Source organism: Accipiter gentilis, chromosome 11 (genome assembly GCF_929443795.1).
Source record: "Accipiter gentilis chromosome 11, bAccGen1.1, whole genome shotgun sequence".
Lineage (NCBI taxonomy): Eukaryota > Metazoa > Chordata > Aves > Accipitriformes > Accipitridae > Astur > Astur gentilis.
In genome coordinates, this window is record NC_064890.1 from 10,082,514 (window position 1) to 10,102,979 (window position 20,466).

Genomic DNA, 20,466 nt, shown 5'->3' on the forward strand with positions numbered 1-20,466 from the left:
CATTACCTCACTGATGCTCAGTAATTCATAAAACATTGGGTCTAGGAGTTAGCACTGCTGTTATTTCCTCTAATGCCTGACCTCACCACAGTCTAATAACATACAGGAAATCCAGAAGACAAAGGGGGAAAGCAGTGGCCTTGAATGCTAAAAATAACCATAGAAAACCAGTACAATCATGTAATAGAACATGGCCCAATAATTTATTTAACATAATAGTAGAATCTGCTAAAGCAATTAGAATATGTTCCAAATGTTTTTAATGGAAAGTATGTTGGGGGTAAGAATAGGAACACTTAAGGAATTGAGACTTTTAGGTTATGTGGTTCAGTTATGTGTACTGGTTTTAAGTTTGTATATCTTATTGCTTACATATGCAGACCACTTAATAACTTGACTAGAACAGACAGTCATTGTATGGTGGTTATATTTCCAGAGGTCATCCTATATGAGCCAGACCGGGATCTTAAGTGATGTATTACACTTGACAACCCAGAAAGTTGCAATACAAAAGCATTTTAATTCTCAGTGTCCTCTGAGAATTGTTCAATATCCTTGATGGTATCTAGTGTCTGGTATGCCATTGGGATGACATTTTTGGTGTCTTTACTAATCAGTCAAGGTTAACATGTCATTCATGTTAACTGTGTCTTTGGTTTGCTTTGGGTTGATTTTTTTTTTTTTCTAATCACTCTGAATTTGCAAGTTTTTCTAAAGGGATAAATAGTATAATGACACTATAATGAAATTCCTTGATATTTTTCATGTCTGCTCATTTATTTGTGTTAGAATTAGAACAATATTTTATCCAAAATATAAACCTAGGCAGTGCTTTAAAATTGGTGCAAATAGGTACATGACAGCATTAGAAAAAAACCACACAAAAAAACCCCAAAACAAATACTGTTGCATGAAAGTCAGATAAGTGTAGTGTCTTTAGCTTGTGAAATATTGCAAAGTAAGTCCACAAACATATACTGCTTTTTGGAACAGCTGCTCAGTTTGACTGTGCCTGCCCTCCTTTTATTTACATATGTTGCACAGTTATTTGAAAGAGGCTATTCTTCATATAAATACCAATATTAGTATGCAACCTAGTATATTCAGGTGTGAACAAGACTTCACTATTTGACATTGACACTTGGTTTGTCTTCCAATCAGAAGCAGAAGCACTTACAAATCATAAACTAGGAATAATGAGTAGAACAAACCAGCTGTTCCTGAACAGCCCATTTGGCTATGTTTTCCATTTCATTAAATTCATTGAATTATAATTATGTAGATAGATATATAGATAGGTAGGTAGGTAGATATGAAACATTTCCCATTTTGCAAAGGTGTATGGTAACTTAATAAATATTAATTGATTTGATTTCAGAAGAAAGAGAAATGTGGGACTTTTGATATTTGACTGAGAGAGAGCTATTGAGAAGGTGAGTTGTCCAAATTCAGCTTAGTGTAGGAAAACAAGTTTTCAAAACTTGTGCTTACCAGAGTTGTCTCCTGCATCTTAAGACATCTACTGAATATTGTAAGCTAGGAAAACTTCCCAGTAGAAGTGACTTATAGGGATAAGAGGAGAAACAGAAATCAAGAGCTCTGTTCTGCTTTCATTAATCTACAGAATGAAGCATAGAGCTGGATGTCACCTCAACAGCTCTTTTATCTCAGTATCAAAAATAAGATTTCCAGGTACCAGAATGTCAGCTACAAGTAGAGTGGCTTAGTAGAAAGAGTATTTCTTCAGTCTGAAAAAGAGGACGCAGGTTAAGGTAGAGACTGAGAGGTCTTGCAGTGATCAGGAAGCTGGGCAAGCTGCCTGAGGGCAGGCACAGATTGGTGGGCAGATCTTTTTAGGAGCTGGTTGTCAGTTTTGTGGGTAAATGCTCTTCAACAGACGAGTTCCTTCTCTGTCCCCTTTAGCACAGCACAGCAGCCCAAGAGAGTTTCAGTTCCAGGCCCTACAGAAGCTGGAGACCTTTCTTTGGGAACACCATTTTACTAAAGATCTGCCACTTACAGTAATTTCCCACAGGGTTTTAAAACTAGTTTCCGATAACTGAATTCTGCTAAGCCTCAAGTTGGAAAAACAAAATATAATAAAGGTGTTGCAGAGCCCAGTATCCCCCAAATCTATGCAGGTAAAAAGCCTATAGCATATGGAACTTGAACACTAAAAGTCAGAAGCCCATTGTGTGCATTTCTTTTTTCTTTCTTTTTTCTTTTTTTTTTTTTTTTTAATAATTAATGATTTAAAACAGTTGCATTATTGCTTCAATCACTTTTCACCTATTTCCCCAATGGTTACCACTTGCCTCAACATTTACATTTGTTTTAATATTTGTATTTTTTGCATAATTTCTCACATTATATTTATTTGCACTTGCACTTTTTTAAAAATAAAGCATTCCGTGGGGATGACTTTAATAAAAGTTTCTTATTAAAAGTTCCATAACAGCATGATTCCCAAACCTGAAACCAAAGTCCTCATATTTAACAGTTTTCATGACTCAATAGATTAAGTGTGAAATAGGAAATATAATAACAATAACAACATAGCCATATCCTGCACAGTTGTTCCACTTAAAATTATTCTTGAAAAGTAACACAATTCATAAATAAATCATTTCTCATAGCGTGAAATGTACTTAAAAGACTATGTGAAATATCCTTGATATAGTCATAAAATATGTGCACAGAAAGTTGTATTGGGCAAGAGAAAAACCAAAAATTCACTGAAATTAATATATTGAAGGGGAGATTAAGAAAAAAAAAAAAAAAAAAAAGCTACAGCAAAACCATCAGTGTCTGTTTTCAAAGTCAGGTGTCTCCAATCAGCTGCCTCAGCAGTCTTCGTTTCAGAAAGACTCTTAGCTCAGACCTAAATGCATATCAAGCTTCCTCTGTGGTCAATGAAGAGAGGTCTTGCCCTTGGGAACTGCAGTTCTGAGCTGGTCTGACTTGTCATTCAGAGGAACCTGTTGTTTCTGCTGACCGTGACTAGGGCAGCAGCAAATTTAGCCACCCCAATTAATGCCTCTATGTAGAGGGCAAAAATCCAAACCTTAACAAGTCTGAAAGTTTTTCTCTGAGTGGGAAGTGGGGCTTTTCTTTTTGTTCTGACCAACGCCGAATAATACAGAGAACACAATATTTCAGTGCCAGCAACTTCTGACTCGGTTAAGAGACACTGCCGTTGGCCTTAAAGTCCTCCAAATGGATATTCCTTCCTGGTGCACTGTCATACTCCAGGCACTCCACTCTGGCAATCTTTTGGGGTTATTCTTTTCTGGGGTTTTAGGGAGGTTTCTTTTTCTGTCCCGTCCCCGTTCCCGTCCCCGTGTCCCCCCCCCCTTAATCTGTTTGTCTTATAAAATGCTTCATGGTAGCACAACAGAGTCTGTGGAAACAGCAAGGGAAATGTTATCATCGATAATGCTCACAGCTGCGGCCAGCTCTACGTTTTTTATTAAACAAAGGATGTGATAGTTCCTAAGGCTCTTGGCATCTTGAATGCTCCTGGACCATCCCATGTTATTGTTTGGCAGCTTGTTGTGGAGATCAGCTAGCCCCTGGAAGGCACCCTGGAAAAGTGCTCCTTTCTGGTTTTGGTTTGGGGGTTACAAGAGTAAGGATATGAGTTCCTGCAATTGCACTAGAGCAGCTAGGGAGCATCCCCTCTATGTCTTCCATGCCTTATAATTTAAACCAGCAATACCTTCTTAGTAGCTGCACGCACTCCATCAACACAGCCTCTTCAGATCATTTGCTTTCACTGCATTGATTTATTATTGACCGGCAGCGGTTTTGCTGCATCAGGCTCTGCAATTCTGGGATGGTTTCTGTGTGAATTCCCAGAAAAGTTTCAGGAAAAAAATTCACCCTGAAACTCAGCAGTCAGTGCTCTCCATTCTGGTAGGTTAGTTCTTCCCCATTAACCACACATTTTCTCACAAGCCAGAAATAGTACTAAAGTGGGAAAGAAGGTTTTTTCGGTTTTGGTTTTTTTTTTTTGTTGTTGTTGTTTGGTTTGGTTTTGGTTTTTTGTTGGTTTTGTTGGTTTTGTTTGTTGTTTTGGGTTTTTTTTTAACCAAAAACAACTAGTGTATGCTTTCATCTTTCTTGTCCTTGTTTTGTTGAGACAGTTCTGGATGGGCTAGCTGCTGACAGAGATACAAAAAATGGTTTAAAAAGTTATCATACTCGGTATATATACATATGCATATGTATATATTTATATGTATATATAGCATTATATTGTATTGATACACTGGCTGACCAAAGCTATTCAATAGGAAAATATGAAATAAAATAAGTCTTGGCAAGTAGCAATGTCTTGTCACCACTCAGTATCATGATATGGGGCATTACTTCAGTCATATTTCAACTGTTTGAAAGTGAATTTCTGGAGCCTTGAAATGGCAGATCATTGGGCCAAAGAATGGGAATCTCAGTAACTTTTGTGTTCATCTCCAGGACTGAACTGTAGTTCTTTCTGGCTGAGTCTTGCGATCTATAACATTATGTGCTACAGGAAAACATGTGTTTTAAGGAGCCAGAAGCATAATCTCCCACCATGCAAGACATTTACTAGGTAAAACAATTCATGCTATACCATGATCCAGCAGTCAGGTATTGTCATTATGAGTTTGTGGAATTTCAAGACCTAAACAATCTCATTTTCAGTAGTTTTATTATGGATTATAAAGAAGCATTAATGAAAGATAAACCTAGAGTTCAAAACCCAGCTCCAATGAAATAAAACATGCTACTGCAAGGTTCTTAGCTCCAAGGATCCTTAAAAAGATTTGAAGCACATTGTAATGTCCTTTTGGGCTGCCGGTGCAACTAAAGAGGGGTTTGGACAATAAATTGTACTCGTTGAGATACAAAGGCCTTTCTTTGATTTTTTTTTTTTTTTTTTCTTCTTCATGCATTTCTAGAGAATTTCCTCCAGCCTGGCAAGCTTGCTTTGTCATGAATTCCTGACTTCGATTACATAATAGCCCTCACAAGAATTTGAGACAGTGAGCTTTTGGTGAACACACAGTTTTTCTTGCTGTTTATGGCTAAGGTATTTGCTGACTCACCGCAGTATCATTCTTTGCATTCAATTAACTGCAAAACCCAAGAGACAGCAAAATTATAAACTGATCAGAATTTTTTCTGAGAAGAAATAATGTGCATTCTTTCTAGCTAAAAACTCTTTGTCTGTGCTGTGCAACAGTCCATAGTCCCGCCTAAGTCTCTGAGCAGAGCCTTGGTCTTTGCTATCTGCAGGCAGACTGATTTTGGTGCCGAGTCATTACCCAAGAGCTGCCCTCACTCTCTCTGCTGCCTGCACACAGGTTTTTCAGGTGTAATTTAGGAGGACAGGACTTACAACACCAGGAGCATAGTTTGTTTCCAGTCTGACACCGAGGCTAACTCTCTGGAAAATAATCAAACACACCTTTTATAAAAAATGAGGAGATGAAATTTTACCCTCAAATATTGATAATGACTTCTCATGTCAGTTCTTGCTGTTATGGCATCTTGGGTGCAAATGCCACGGACCAGTGACTAGTATGTTCAAGTACCTATCACTAGTCATATTGCTTCCTTGGCCTTTGAAAAGAGGGTGGGGATGTACATAGAAAAGAGTTTATTCCTTTGTTGCCTGTATTTATTGTTGGTTTGTAGATAGACATAGTTTGACTTGAGCATCCAAAAAGCTATTTGGGTAAGTTGCCCTGTTTGTGACAGGTTGGACTTCCTATAGCATGTTTATCAGAATTCCTTGAGGCCTCAGACTAACCATGATACATTTATTTGGCACTTAACAGCCATGTATTTATTGTCATTATTACTTGCCCATACATTTTGAAAGTTTTAGTGCATGTCTCTACATTGCATTTTTACACTGTGGGATTTCCCTGTCAGGCCTCTTATTTCAAATGCTTTATTCCACAAACACAAAGAGAAGGGTAGATCATCTCTGACTTACGCTGACCCAGTTCTCCACTATTTCTTGCCTGCTACACACCAATATCAGTAGAGTTACAGTGACATAAACCAGAAGAATACAGTCAAAAATCAGATCCTTCCTACACCAAATCACTTTCCACATCTGTTTCCTATTTGTCTTATAATGACACATGGGATTATTTTGGGAATATATTCTGCTTTAACTGTCATGCCACTGACTTTATGGCCTTATCAAATATCCATTGGTGTGCAGGTTGAGCAATTATCATCTACTAAGAAGAAATCCCAAGAAAACATAGATTGATAATAACATTTTTCAATAATGGCTTGTAGCATTAGTGCCGTTTTCTATTTTTGTAGTCGAGGTCTAGCATTCTCCTCAATTTACTGCTTTTATTTGTTGTGCAAGATCTAGATATGGACCCTACAGCAGAATTTCAAAACCAGTTTTCTTTTTCATTATTTATTCATTTCTGGTTAGAAGGAGCAAAGTCAGAAAATTGAATAGAAGCAAGGAATGTGTTTGGACTATTAAGAAATAGAAAGAAAGACAAAGGGAAAGAAATAAATTTAATACTGTGCAAGATATTACAGATAAAGGATGACTGTATAAACATAATCAGGCAGGCTACATCTACAAGAACATGCCTTAGGATACTGAGCTTGAGTTCTGGAATCAAACTTCATGAAGTTGTGTCCACACTTTTTATCTTATAGTGCAGTAAGCCCCTCCAGATAGACTATCCTGCTAACAGTCCATTTTCCCTTCCCCTTTTTCTGCAGTAAATGGAGTGAAATGTGAAGTCCTTCTGATGTTCCTTTGAAAATATATAATATACACACACAGACACGTGCTTTCATGATGTAATTAAACAAGCCTGTAATAAAATAAAATAATAAAAACTATAGCCTGTGACTCACTCACAGAAACATGGACTCAATAGGTTTAAAATAATACCAGTTGGAAGTATGTTTGGTCACTGGCCTGGTCCATGCCTGGATTCAGTACGGATGAGCAAGATGGGGAAGGCAGGGTGCGAGGGAGAGTGCAGCTTCCAGATACTTGAATTCACTGCTCGTGAGAAAGACATCAGCTATTTGAATGATCTTCACATTAAATAAACGTTACCAAACCAATTGCTGAATAAAATTTGGGTTGTTGATATCTTTTTGCATCCTCCACAGCATAGTCGAGTGCCAGATCTCCAGCACTGAGCACTGGAACGTTGCTCTTGAGGGTGAAAGTATTGTGTGCAACTTTGAGACTTTTACTTGTGAGCACAAGACACTGAAAGACTCTGGAGTTTACACGCTAGTTAAAGTTCTAGCCTGAGACTTAGTCCGGAGAAGTGAAGCTGAACAGGCAGCTTAGGAACAGCCTATAACTGCTTGAAGGGTAGTTACAGAAAGGAAAGACCCACACTCTGCCATCATTGTAGATGATATACTAAGGACCAAAAGTCACAAGTTGTTCTTTGGAAGATTCAGTTTATAAAAAAATGCTTCACTAAGAGGGCAATGGAAGTTGCCCAGAAAGGTTATATAGTTTCCATTCCTGAAGGTGTTCACGACTTGGTAAGACAAAACCAAACCTGACCATACCCCGTGTTGGTAATAGTCTTCTTTCAAGTCGTCCTGGACTTAACAATATCTAGAGAGCCCTTCCAGCCAGCAGCTCTATGATCCTGTCTTTGGTAAGCAATGATGAGAATAAGATAGGGGGATTTCTTAGTCTGTGGAAGCAGTAAGTGCTGTAGGGACTTGAGAATCAAGTTAAAGAGCTGATTTGTTATGAAATAAATAGGGAAAAATATTGTAACAACTTCTTAGTTGCTTTTTACTATCAATATCTATATTTTAGATATATATTCTGAAGTTATTTCTTTGTTTGTTTTCCTAAAACAGATGAGTGATCTCTAATCAGACAATAAAAAAAAAAGAGGCTGTATCAAGCTGTAGTTGCTATTACAGCCTAAACTACTTGGTCCTGCAAATATTGGTTAAAGGAAGTCCTTCAGCATCTGCCTCGTAGAGAATTTTTAGCTGTAAGCGACTGAGAACTGGCTGCAAAGGCCTAAGTAAACAGAGAAACTGTTGCAGGGTAGGAGTTGTCCCAGCTCTGGGGGTCCTTGTCTTAATTAGGTGTCAATGCAAATTAACCATAGTGCAAGTGGGAAATGGAAATTTCAGTTTTCGGTGTGGCCTCCAAAAGTCTTCTGTGAATGTAGAAGTCTACTGTGCAAAAAGCATCCATTCTTCTGGTTTTGGCCTCAGTGCAAAACATAAGATAAACACACTATTCAAATTGATTGGCAGATTTGGTCCCCCAGTTAAAATTAAAGTAATTAAATGTACTGAAAAGCCCATTGCTCTGGATTTACTGACCTTGATTTGACTTAGTGTTGACTGAGGCCCTTTTTAATCTTGGTTTACATCCCCATATGCTTTGCCCTCAGCCTGTATATTTTAAAAGTTTTGTTGCATAGTACTGAAAAATGAAAAAAAAGCTCTCCTGATGTAGTTAAAGTTGAATTTGAGGATGCATGGAACAGTGAGTCACTAAATACTCAGGTTAGGAAAAGCAGAATTTAGCATTGTCTTAATGTACTAATCTACATTTGCAGGATATTTCAGAAAAGTATAGTCGGTGAAAAATAGGTTCTATCTTTTCTCAGACAAAAGCTTCAAATTCCAGCTTCCTCGGTTACTATTACTCAGACGTATTCTTAGTGAAAGCAATAAGAATTCAATGAAACCATGTAAATTATATGTGAAGTAGAATAGGTGAGGCAAAGGCTGTGCATGTATATTTGTACTTTTGACTAGCCTTCAGCACAATACTGATTAGAAGGTGTAATTTGACTTTCCTGAAGCCACAAAACCCAGTATGAATCCTATATACTGCTCTTTGTTTAGTTCAACATATTTTTAGTGTTCTTTCATCAGATAATGTTGCTTTTTCTTTCTTTTTTTCCACCCCACAGGACAACATTTTTAGAATGGAAGATTCACATTTTGAAAACGGCCGAGGGAAAAGCCCTTATGATCCTAAACTGCTGACAGCTTCTCTTTTAGTAGGTAGGTGCCACGATACAAGTTCAATGAGATGTGCATTCACTGTAAATAACTGCCAGTTTTCTGCTTTTTTTCTCCTTGCAGCACCTATGATAGGGCTTTGTTTTCTGCATTTTATTTCCAGGCAAAAGTCCTTCTAGTTTCATTTTTAATATAGTTGACCCAGGTGTCTTGAGAAACATGGTGTGTGTAAAATAAGATTCAGGTATCACAAGAGCCGCTTTGTACCTCTGTTAAGACCTTGTTTCTGCAAAGTTTCTCCTCCTCAGAGCTAGATGACTCTGGAGGTATTTTAATTGCCCAGTTTACAGACTGGCCACACTGATAGACACACCAGCACAGCCAAGAGCAAAGCAAGAGCAGGAATAAGTAATTTCTTACATCAGTTTTGCTGCTAAGGAAGGTCTATCACCCAGCTGTATCTCCATGTGAGCTGGAGATATACAAGCAGCCACAGGTCTAGGCCTTAAGATGATGTTTCAGCCAAAGAGATTTATCTGACAGTGAATACAATTAAACTCCTGGCCAGAACACCAGGATTTCTATAAATTAGGTATTTCTGAATTAGTAAGACTTCATTTCATGGAATAGGTAAGTATAGAGCATCTGGACTGTGTTAATCTAATTGAACTAATCCAATTGATTGAATTTATCTAATTGATTTAACTTATCTAATTGAATTAATTATGTTCATTGTTCTTCCTTCTCCTTTACAAAGAAGGCATAAAGATGTTTTGTGAGAAGAAATTAAGAGTGAAACAAATAGATTGTTCTTTCTGTAACGACTCTGCCCAGGTGTAGCCACTTTATCCTTAACGTGTAACTTTCTGGCAATTTACTACAACTTCAAATCCAATGGGGCAACAATAGTTTCAGAAAATTGCAGATTCTCTTATCTCAGAAGGCTTTGGGAAATGACACATAACCAGAGAACACTAATTGCTCCAGGACTTTGTCCATATTGCTAGTCTAGGGCCTTGCATACCACCTACCCTTATTATATTAAAATTACATTTACAAATTAAGCTATTCAAAATAGACAGCAACAAAAATTTAGTCCTAAGTGTGCCTCATTTCCTGATGCAGCCCCTAATGATCACAGGTGATGAGCCACCCTCGGGACACGTACTTTTTAACAGGAAAAACAAGAAAGACGTCCATGTCTTGCTGCAACTTGTACCCTGTACAAAGAGAAAGGAAAAAAATGTGTGTGTAAAAGGCCAGTGTATAAATTAGTGCCTGGAGCGACTTGAATTTGTGGCAGAGCTACTCTCAAGGGAATAGCTTTATTATTTACTTTAATATACAATAAAGAAAGAGGATGATGACAAGCCAGTATTACATGGTATACCCGGTATGCAACTGCACAAAGTCAACAGCGTCTAGCTTTTCACATTCCTTTTTTTTTTTTTTTTTTCACTCAGTCCGGCACAAATATGATTATCTTATTTCCCTTGGCTTAGATTTCATGTCTTTAAAACATCTTTGCTTTCTTGAGCCCACTTCCTATCACTATAATTTTCACTCCATGTATTTTTCCTCCTAATAAACAGTAGACTGAGTATGATATTTTGTTTTGAATCAGGCTTCCATTAGAGCCATGGGTGTATTAGCTCTATAGAAAATGGCGCAAATTCAACATTCAAAGCCAGTGACTAATTTCTACTTCAGTGACTTATACAAAATTCAGGGTGAAGCTAAAATTAACATTCCTGCATCCTGAACATGAACACCCTTTCTTCTCTGCCTCCTCATAGCTGCCTCACAGTCATATTGAGTAACTGATTATAACAATGCGTTTACTTCAATCCTTTACCGCAGAGGTTCCCCTGATATTTCAGAAAGCGTACACCAGATTCACTACTGGTTCACAATGACTTATCTTTGCCCCAGGAAAGCATAAATTTTATGGTAAAATGACGACCCAAGGCAAAACAATTTCCTCCCCGCAAAACAGGTGAGGACCAGGGAATGAAGTGGCCAAGCAGTGACTGCACGGAGAGGTTTGGTCCAACTGCTCTCTGCAGTAGGTAGCACCGGAGTGAAGCGGTGAAGAGAGCCGTGGAGGCCAGGGGAGCCTCTTGACCACAAATGCTTCACACCAAGGGCGGACTGCTTTTTCCCTTCTCCTGAGCTGAATGACAGCTCAGCTACTCGTGGCCCCTCCCGGGCCAGAAGTATTTGTCCTCACAAGCAACCATGGTTTATCTTAGGTTCAAGAGGTCAACGGTGTAAAACAATTACCTGGCACTCATTAAAATGCAATGTTATAATTAGTAACACAATGTAACTATCAGGAAGATAAAAGAAGGCTGAGAAGTAAAGTAATTTATATGGTTAAATACAGAAGGGAAAAATAGCCTCTGTTCTTCATCAGAAACACTAAACAGAGATTTTGCAAAGTGTAGAAGAAGTTCTTGACTCCATAACTAGAAGGTAAATCTTAGGTAAGTGAAATGTAATTACCCAAGCTGGAATTTGGGCAAAACACCAACGTTAATTTGCAAAAAGTAACTTAAGATCTTTAACAGCCATTAGTGCTCAGGATTCCTATTTTATATTTCAGCCGAAATAAACTCTTACAAGTGTAAAAAGGATCTTCAGTATTCCCTCTCTCCTAAAAAAAAAATAAAATATCAATAATATTTGAAGAAAAAACAAAACAAAACCAAACCAAAACAAACAGTTCATCATTATTAAATTGTTCCAGTATTTTTCCAGTATACATTCCTTGTTCCATACACCTGCAAACTTTTTTCATTATTTTTTTAAGAGTTGTTCATTAAAGATAGTTATTGCTACTCTACTCTAAAGTAAACGCCAGCTGGGAACATGATATAACTAGTCCCCAGTAATGTAAGACATTACTTAGCCATTCTCATCTATGTGCTGCTAACTAAACAATCTCCATTTGAACAGGCTAATGCATGAAAATGTAGAGACTTAGCAGTCCCTGGACACCACTAGTGTGTATTCCAGGGCAGGAGGAAAATGAGAGGCAGCATGGTTTTCAAAGGATGTAATCACAGGAGAAAATATCACTGAATGTATTAGTCTAAAGCAATTGTATTGGGATAGTTGAAGAAAACCTAAGAGCATTGTCCCATTATCAGTCAGTTGCTCTTTGGGATTTTCAGAAGCTCTGATGATCCAGAATCCTCAAAGCTATTTATGTTCCTGTGTCTCACTAATTTTATTTTTTTTTTTTTTTAAATTTACAATTTTTAAATTTTTTTTCTTCAAAATCAGTATAGGTGCCTTAATACTCCCAAATATATATCAATGTGATCTGAAATACAGTGGCTTCTTACCAAGGAAGAACTTTACCATCCTATTTATTAGAAATTAGCTACTAAATACGTACAAGGTTCAGGATTTTAGAGTTATTCTACTTTCTGGGAAGTTTTAAGTGTTCACTTTGAAAGGAATGAAGTCAAGCCACTACTATGTATGTCTGAAAATCTTAATTTGAGTGAATAAAGCTACTAACCGAGGGTAACAGATTTCATTTAGGATCCCTTTTACCAGTGAGAGCAATCAGGACATTCAAGGCTTGTTTTTGCCTATATTCCCCATACATTCAACTTTCTTATTTCTTTCAAAAAGGAAATTTACACTTCTGTACTCTCCAAAACTATTAGTTGGTTTGTTTTTTTTTTTAAGAATGCAATCTTCTTTAAAAGCTGAATAAACAATTCATCAAATAAATGTATACTGCTTAGTTTTTAACATCTTTGTATCTAATGAACTTGGGGAGGTGTTCACGGTTCCATGCTGCTTAGGTGCAGTATGTGGGAAAATGGTTCCTCCCCCCAAAAAAGGATTACTATGGGCTTTAATTGTTGCCTCTTTATTTAGTAAAGTCAATATATGTATTTCTGTTTGCATTCATATGTCAACATGCTACGGCTTTAGGATAAAGTGGTTTGTGTCCAAAACACAGAGCTTTTTTCTACGCAAACAACTGAGGGCCGTCAGCTTGTTCTGGACAATCACTGCTTTATGTTGCTGGGCTGGAGATACAAACTGACAACTTTTTTTCCTCATTTTTAGCCCTTGAGAAAAGTTTGTCAGTTTTCAAACCGTACATTTCCACTTTCTTCTTAAATTTAATGGAAACTGCTTTTAAAACTATTGACAATGGAAATAGCACAGTGAAGCCTGTCTATGACATAAGAGAATAATTTTCTAGACCAGCAACGAGTAAATTTCAGTCCAAAAGAAGGTCTGCATAGGGAAACAAAGATGAATGTACTTCTATCTAGACAGGAGGCAAAATCCTCATACAGCTTTTGAATAGCACTAACTCAAAGGATGTGCACATCTGGGACGTGACTTGAGGCTCACCCTGAATTTAGCAAAAATTACCTAAAGCCTTATAAAAATAAATGGTATTCCTTGGTATTTCTATCTGGGAGAAGTCAAAAATCCCCTTTTTGCATGACTACAGCAAATCAGTTCAAGGAACAGGCATTGGTCTAAGTACACTGAAACCTGGAGCAGCTGTAGTAGAAAGCAAAGAAAGGTCAGCTAGTTTTCTACAGACCTTTCCCTCTTTGGAACATGCTGAAACCCATTATTGGCAAAACTTTTACTCTATCATCACTGATGAAATGAGTCAAACCTGGAGGATATGTTACTTTCAGTGGTTTTTATATGTTGAGTTAGAAACTGAGGTGCCAAAACCCCTTGGAATACTAAATGTTGCAAATATATAATTTTAATGGTTTTTGAGCTATATTTATTTTAATTTAAAAATCTAGTAGTAAATACAGATTTTTTTTCTTCCTTGACCTTTAGATCTGTTGGTAACTAGGAAGCAAAATAGGGCTTGTTGGTTTTTGCTTCCCCCCTTTGATTTATATTGATTTATCTGAACTCACTAGGGACTGAAAGACAAGAAAATGAAGATAAGGTTAAAGAAAGGTTAAGCATAGCATCAAAGCCCTTTTCACAAGCAAAAAGGTTTTATGTTCTTTAAAATCTCAGCTGCATACCCTGTACATAATAATCACTATAATTAAGTGATTGTCTCCCCTTTAAAAAAAAGTTGAAAATGACATAGAGGAATGATAAATTGGTAATTAATGATATGCTGTTCTGTTTCACTTCTGATTACACCTCCTGCTGGGCACGACTGGTCTATTTGCTTCTAATCTCTGCTGCGAATTCATTCAATTCCACGCCTTTCCGCTATCATGTTTTCACCCTTCCTGACTTTCATGACTACCATATGGTACAGAGCCACTGTAGGTTCAATTGATAATTTCATGGTGTCAGTGTTCTGGGGAAAAGATGGCAGTGACATCCAATAGGCATGCTTGGGTCTGGTTGGCCCACCGTGGAAATACCTAGAATTGCCATGAAAATGATAAACTTGTTCGTAGAGGGTGTTTTAAAATGAGGATATGGTAGAGTTCATCATGACCATGAAAAATTAAATACCTTAGCTTAAAGAAAGAGTTATTTTATCCTCAAGCTTGTCTTGTTCACAGGAGACCCATTTAAGATGGGTAGCTTGAAAATAGTAGTTGGAAGGAACAATATATTTTAATTCCATATTAAAAATATAAGGTATGGTATCTCATTTCACATACAGGTATAAAAGGGCACACTCCTAAAAAAATGCACTTTTAGCATTTTGAATTCAGTCATTTCATGGACAAGCTGTACATTAATGTCAGTTGTGCTTTGATCCCTGGTTGTTTTCTGTGTCTGATTACTATGTACTTATTATTCCCTCTACCAGTTGGCAGGTATTTAACTTGCCCTGGTCCTTTGAATTTAGAGAGTCTCTCTCTGCCTCATCTGTGATAATTCTAGCTGCCCGAGAAGGGGCACACTGGGACTCTAATATTATAAGTTTCACCTCCAGCTATGTGCCATTTATGGGCTGAAGTACGCAGGTCAATTTTTAATTCACTTGTTCACTGTGATATGCATGGGGTCAAGGTAGCAGGGAATGATCTCATTTATTCTCTCCCTTAGCTGTTGCCCTTTGCCAGTATAACAGTTACAAAAGTGGCTGAAGGAGAAAGGCATGTTCTGTCTTTCCTGTAGAAGACACTGTTTTCTGAGAATGTGCTTGCTCAGAGGGAAAAAAAAAAAAAAAAGAGAGAGAGAAAAAAAAAAAAGAAAAAGAAAAAGAAAAAGAAAAAAGAAAACCCAAACAAACAAAACCCCACAAAAAGTTTCTATATGAAAAATTGAATGGACCTGAGGACTTTCTGAATCAAGAGTGAATGAGCTGGACTCTCCAATACCCAACACAGAGTCACAAAACCCCAGTAGGTTGGGAGGAACCTCTGGAGGTCTCCAGTCCAGACTCCTGTTCAAAACAGGGTAACTTCACGGTGAGGTAGGTTTTGGGGGGGCTGCATTCTACTGCCTGCCAGGGTCAGGTGTACAGCCTGTCACTGTTCCAGCCTAAGAATCCAAACATATTTTGTCAAAAGTGGCTGCACTGGCAGTCAGGGGATACAGCTCATTTGAGAGAGGTTACAGTTAAGCTCTACAGTGAGAAAGTGGGTCTAATAATATATTTTCAATGGCAATACATTGCAAACGGCTTATTGCTTTGTAATTTTCTCATTATCCCTATTAGTGTAATATAAACATAGGACTGACAGCTTTCTCTGATTTACCATGACTGGAAAATTGAGAAATGTTGCTTACAATTATGTCCTCCCACAGATGGAGAACTGTACTCTGGCACAGCAGCAGATTTCATGGGCAGGGACTTTGCCATTTTCCGAACTCTGGGGCATCATCATCCAATCAGAACAGAGCAGCATGACTCCCGGTGGCTAAATGGTATGTAAAATATACATTTCTCCGTTTACATTGATCTAGCCATTAAAGACTAGCACACAGCGCCATTCCAGCAACATCTGTGACATATACATCCCACTTTTATTTGGAGCAGAATTTTGTCTTAAGCCAGTTAAACTAATCAAAAGTGATTTATAAAGAAGCATTTTTGTTTTAATTACATTGAGATTTGTAGAGTGTGATTACATTTAAAACATACACAGACACTATGGCTAACGCAGTCATGCCACAGGAGCAGATTGCTGTAGGGTGCAAGCTGGACAGAAGCTCGAGGCTTGTGGAGACATCAGCCACACATCAACACAAAGTAGCTACAGAGCCTTGGGCAGGGTTGAGCCTTGTACAGGCTTAAATTTTTGACTAGACTGAAGGAATCAGACACTGGCCACCAAAGTCCAGCAGAAAATGGATCAGCAGAGCTTCCTGAGCAGGCCAGAGTTGTCAATAGTTTGGAAAAAGTGAAAGGGGTCCTAGGCATTCCAAATTACTGGATTTCAAAATATTCAGTAGTTTAACAAGGCAGAATAGCTTGCATTATTGTATGGATATTACTAATCAAACAATGTAGTTGTTTGTTTGTGTGCATGGGGAGAGAGGGATAGTTTCAGAGAAACATTTGGTTTTGGCTTCATGCACCAAAATGCTTAAAAATGCATCTGAGCACTCTATCCAAGTTCTACTGAAGTCAAATTTCCAATAGCTTAAATGGAATTACACTTGGCTTTAGCTGTACAAGGATATGAGCATTTTGGAAATGAGAATTCATCATCTGAAAAGGCTGACGAGATTTAAGTGAGCCAGTAATACTAACTGTAGTTACTCTGAGTTAATTTATATTTTAATTTTTGAAGAGTTAAATAGCCACTTTTGCTGTACATGCTGCTTGCATCTGCACTCCTGTTTTTGAATTCACAAAGTATTTTGTTCTTAGATGTTTTTTCACTTCTAGCCACATTATTAATGTCTGTGTTGAGGTCCAGGTTTTCTTACGTGGTTTTGCAATTTAGTGCAAACTGTTGACACAGATTTTTAATGTGTAAGAGCAGACTATGTTTTAACAACACAGCTTCTTATGAGCCACAGTCGGGAATTTCTAGTATCATACTGGTTATCATATTAGCTGTATATACAATCTGTAACAAAACCGGTCCCTGACTCATAATTAAAACCACAAAGTGCTATTGCAGGTTGGATAAACAGCTCTATATATGACATATGCATTGGGTATATGTATCAGATAAATGTGTATATGACAAGTTGTATGAATCTGTATTTTAATAAGATAAGTTGTATGAATCTGATTTTTGTCCTGTTAAATTTAGTTTTGTCATAATTCATGTGGACTACTATAAGAACAGATTCAGGTCTATCACATGCCAGTTCCACAGTCTGTGCTTGCCCAGTAACCCAGAAATATTGTTCATTGGGTTATTTTGTTATAATAATAGACAAGATTTCTGGACTTCTGGGGACAGTAGCGTACAAGGGTTATAGACATATCCATCTATCTTGGTACCTGGAAGAGTAATAATATGTTAAAGATAACACAACTCCAGCTTTTGTTATGGTAGTCATGATGACATAAAGTCCAATCATGCAAGCAAAATCTGCTTTTGTGCAGAAGATTTGCACAATGACAGCTGAGTCAGGAGGATTTATGCAGTGGGAAAGCACAACTATTGTCCACAGCCCCTGTACTTCATCGCTGAAAATGTGTCATTCCTTTGTGGATCCGGTTATCAGTCTTTCAGCACTAAATGTGAGAACTGCTTTTCCCAAATTAGCACTAAGGTTACATCTGACAGGGTGCAGAAACCACAACTGCTTTGTGCTCAAGACAGGGAGGAGAAGACAGTTGCACATAAAGAGCTGATGAACCTCAAGCTCTCTAGAATTTAAGTATTGTCCAAAATGAGCATAAAAGTAGGAAGGAAGTATTTATCGTAGCACAGGGTGAAGACGATTTTCAACTCTTAAGTGTAGTTCTTACACTATATTCCCCTATGGAAAATTTCAAGCTACTTTAAAAAAAAGGTAAGAATCAAACTAAGGCCTTTAAAAATGATTCCCGTAACACTCTATAATTTAATAGACAATGATCCTTAAGTACATTTTTGAAAGTCTATCTCTCCGTTGCAGCTCAATAATTTTACCTTCCTAATATGGAAAAGTTGGCTTAAATTCTACACTCCAACATTCCTTTTAAAGGCTCTAAGACTTTACTGTTAATTTCCCAGTGATAAGATCCTGGCAGCCTTTCCACACAGTACTCCTAATTTCAGCATCTAACGGGGAAATCCAAAAATGATAGTTGTTTGGGTTTGAAACTCTGCAGGCATGCCAGTCCTTTTTCTTTTTTTTTTTTTTTTTTTTTTTTATTGTTCATTTGTCTCTTTTAAATATAATTATAATAGAAGCTTTGTGTTTGCACGTATTTAAAGTGTATATACTTTTAATGAAACAAGCACTCATTGAAGGATGAGGTGTAATCTGCTTTCTTAAAGTTCTGTATAAACTAGTTTGAACCTTATGTTTACAGACCTTTATACCTTTTTTAGTAAAGACATGGATTGCTACCAAGTGATGGGTTTGCTTTTCTAGTTGTTTTCTACAGTATGCTTAGCCTCAGGTTAAAACCACTATTCTAATGGACATATACTGAAAGCTGGATAAGAACACCAGTTCTAATCAAATTCACAAGGAGAAATCCTCATCCCCATGGAGTTTAGGTGGTGAGACATCTAGTTGTAAGTCCTTGGTAACGTTTACTTCATTCAGAGCAGGAACTTGAAACTGCTTCTGCCATATTAAGGCTAAGGTCAGAACTGACAGGGTGCAGAAAACACAACTGTTTGGTACCAAAAATGGAGAGGAGAAGACAGTGGCACATGAAGAGCTTGCAAACTTTTCCCAGAATGTAAATATCATCCTTAACTGGCATAAAAGTAGGACAACATTGCACAGAGCGATTAAATTTTTGGATTTAAGTATGAACGCAGAGTTCCTACAGAGATCACACAGTTACTTTTTGGAGATGCTCCACCTTCTCTAAGAAGTTAAATGTTGCTGGGAAGAGGGCTTTGAACTGTGCCCAGCCCAAGGGAAGGTGCTGACCAGCAGCTCTTAAAGACTTTTTAAGTCTTTTAAAAATATTAAATACTCACAGGCTTCTAAAGACATTTCATTTTGTAGAAATAATTAAAGAATCACCAAGCCAAATAAAGCAAGGGAGACTGGTTCTATAGCCATGTAGTTGGGACATTCATCTAGAAGGTAGGGAGCCATACATCAGTCACTGTAGCAGTGTATATTTAATTATTGATACAGAGTTGGCCAGATGTGACATGGAGGCATTTGCAAAAACACAGTAAAATAAGTTGGTGCTCAGGGAAGTCATCTTGGATACAAAAAGCCACATTTCAGTGCCCCAGACTGAATCACGTACTTCGTTATAAGCCATGTACGTGCTCACCCTGGATGTTATTGGCTCCTCTGGTAAGTACATGGAGTTTCTCTTCACGAAAAGCTTTGACAGTCTTAGCTGGTCCCAGTGAGGGTCAAGAATAGTTTCGAGTTCTCAGAAAAAGAAGTCCTGAAATTGAAAAAACATCTCCTGTCCAGCTTTACTATAAAAAGCAATGGCTTTGATGTGATACATATATCTTACAGAGTCTTGCCTACAGGCAAAACCCATGTTTTCCTTTAAATGTGCCATCGCCTCTTATAGTTCAGAGCCACAAGAAGCTAGTGTTATTTCAAGAAAGCGTAGATCAAGTCCTGCTTCTATGAACTGCTCCAGCAATAAAAAAAGATGAGTAGGAGGCCTGAGCAGGTCAGAGCAGCTTACCCCGGTAGCTCCCTGCTGAACTACACGCAGCGTTTGCTGTACACCATCCACGGCAGCGTTCGTGCAAGGGCTGAGGGCATGGCTGGAGGCAAGAAGGCAGAAATGGCAGTGCAGTGTACCAAAGCAAATGCAAAAGCGATGTACTGAAGGTAGTTTTCAAGCTGCAGATTAGGGGAGTGGAAGGAAAGCTTGGAGCTGCTCTCATCTTCCCTGACTTGAGCACGGGGGATCCGGCCTTAAATTGTTAACATTTTGTAAAATGAATAACGATAAACATTTATATTAAAAGCAAAACAGAGTTGGGCTGCAGAAGATTTGAAAGGAAATGAAATCACAAAAGCTGCATTAAGATAGTTTTATGAATCTGGTTTGCACCCCAGAAAAGTGAGCGAATACTGGCCTCGCTCACTCTCTTTACTAGAGTTGGGGTTAAGAGAGACTGTCAGTCTGGATTTCCAGCCTTGGCTTGGAATTTCCTTGCTTTTTATGGGTTTAAACCAGCTCTATGATATTATTTTAGCATACTTTCCATGGCTTAATTTTTAAAGTGGGGTAGTAGCTGTGCTTAGTCCCCTGGGGTTATTGTCCTTGGTAATCTTTACTTTACGGTTACATAAACAGCTGAGAATTATAGAAGCTGAGCGACTGTTCAATAAAAAAGAAAATGCCCTCTTAAATTTCACAGGCTCCAAGGCAGGAAACATGGACTTGATACTCTCTTGGCATTCATACAGAACTTTAGCCAT

The 20,466-nt window shown here is 37.8% G+C and overlaps 1 protein-coding gene across 3 annotated transcripts in view; it reads left to right on the top strand.

Moving 5' to 3' along the window:
- The window catches only part of SEMA3A (semaphorin 3A), a 341,628-nt gene that overhangs the window by 264,722 nt on the left and 56,440 nt on the right, over window positions 1-20,466 (top strand). For all 3 annotated transcript variants that reach the window (XM_049814320.1, XM_049814321.1, XM_049814322.1), the window contains exons 6-7: window positions 8,952-9,045; window positions 15,736-15,855. In XM_049814320.1, coding sequence (XP_049670277.1) covers window positions 8,952-9,045; window positions 15,736-15,855 — 214 coding nt within the window. The remainder of the gene's footprint in view (window positions 1-8,951; window positions 9,046-15,735; window positions 15,856-20,466) is intronic.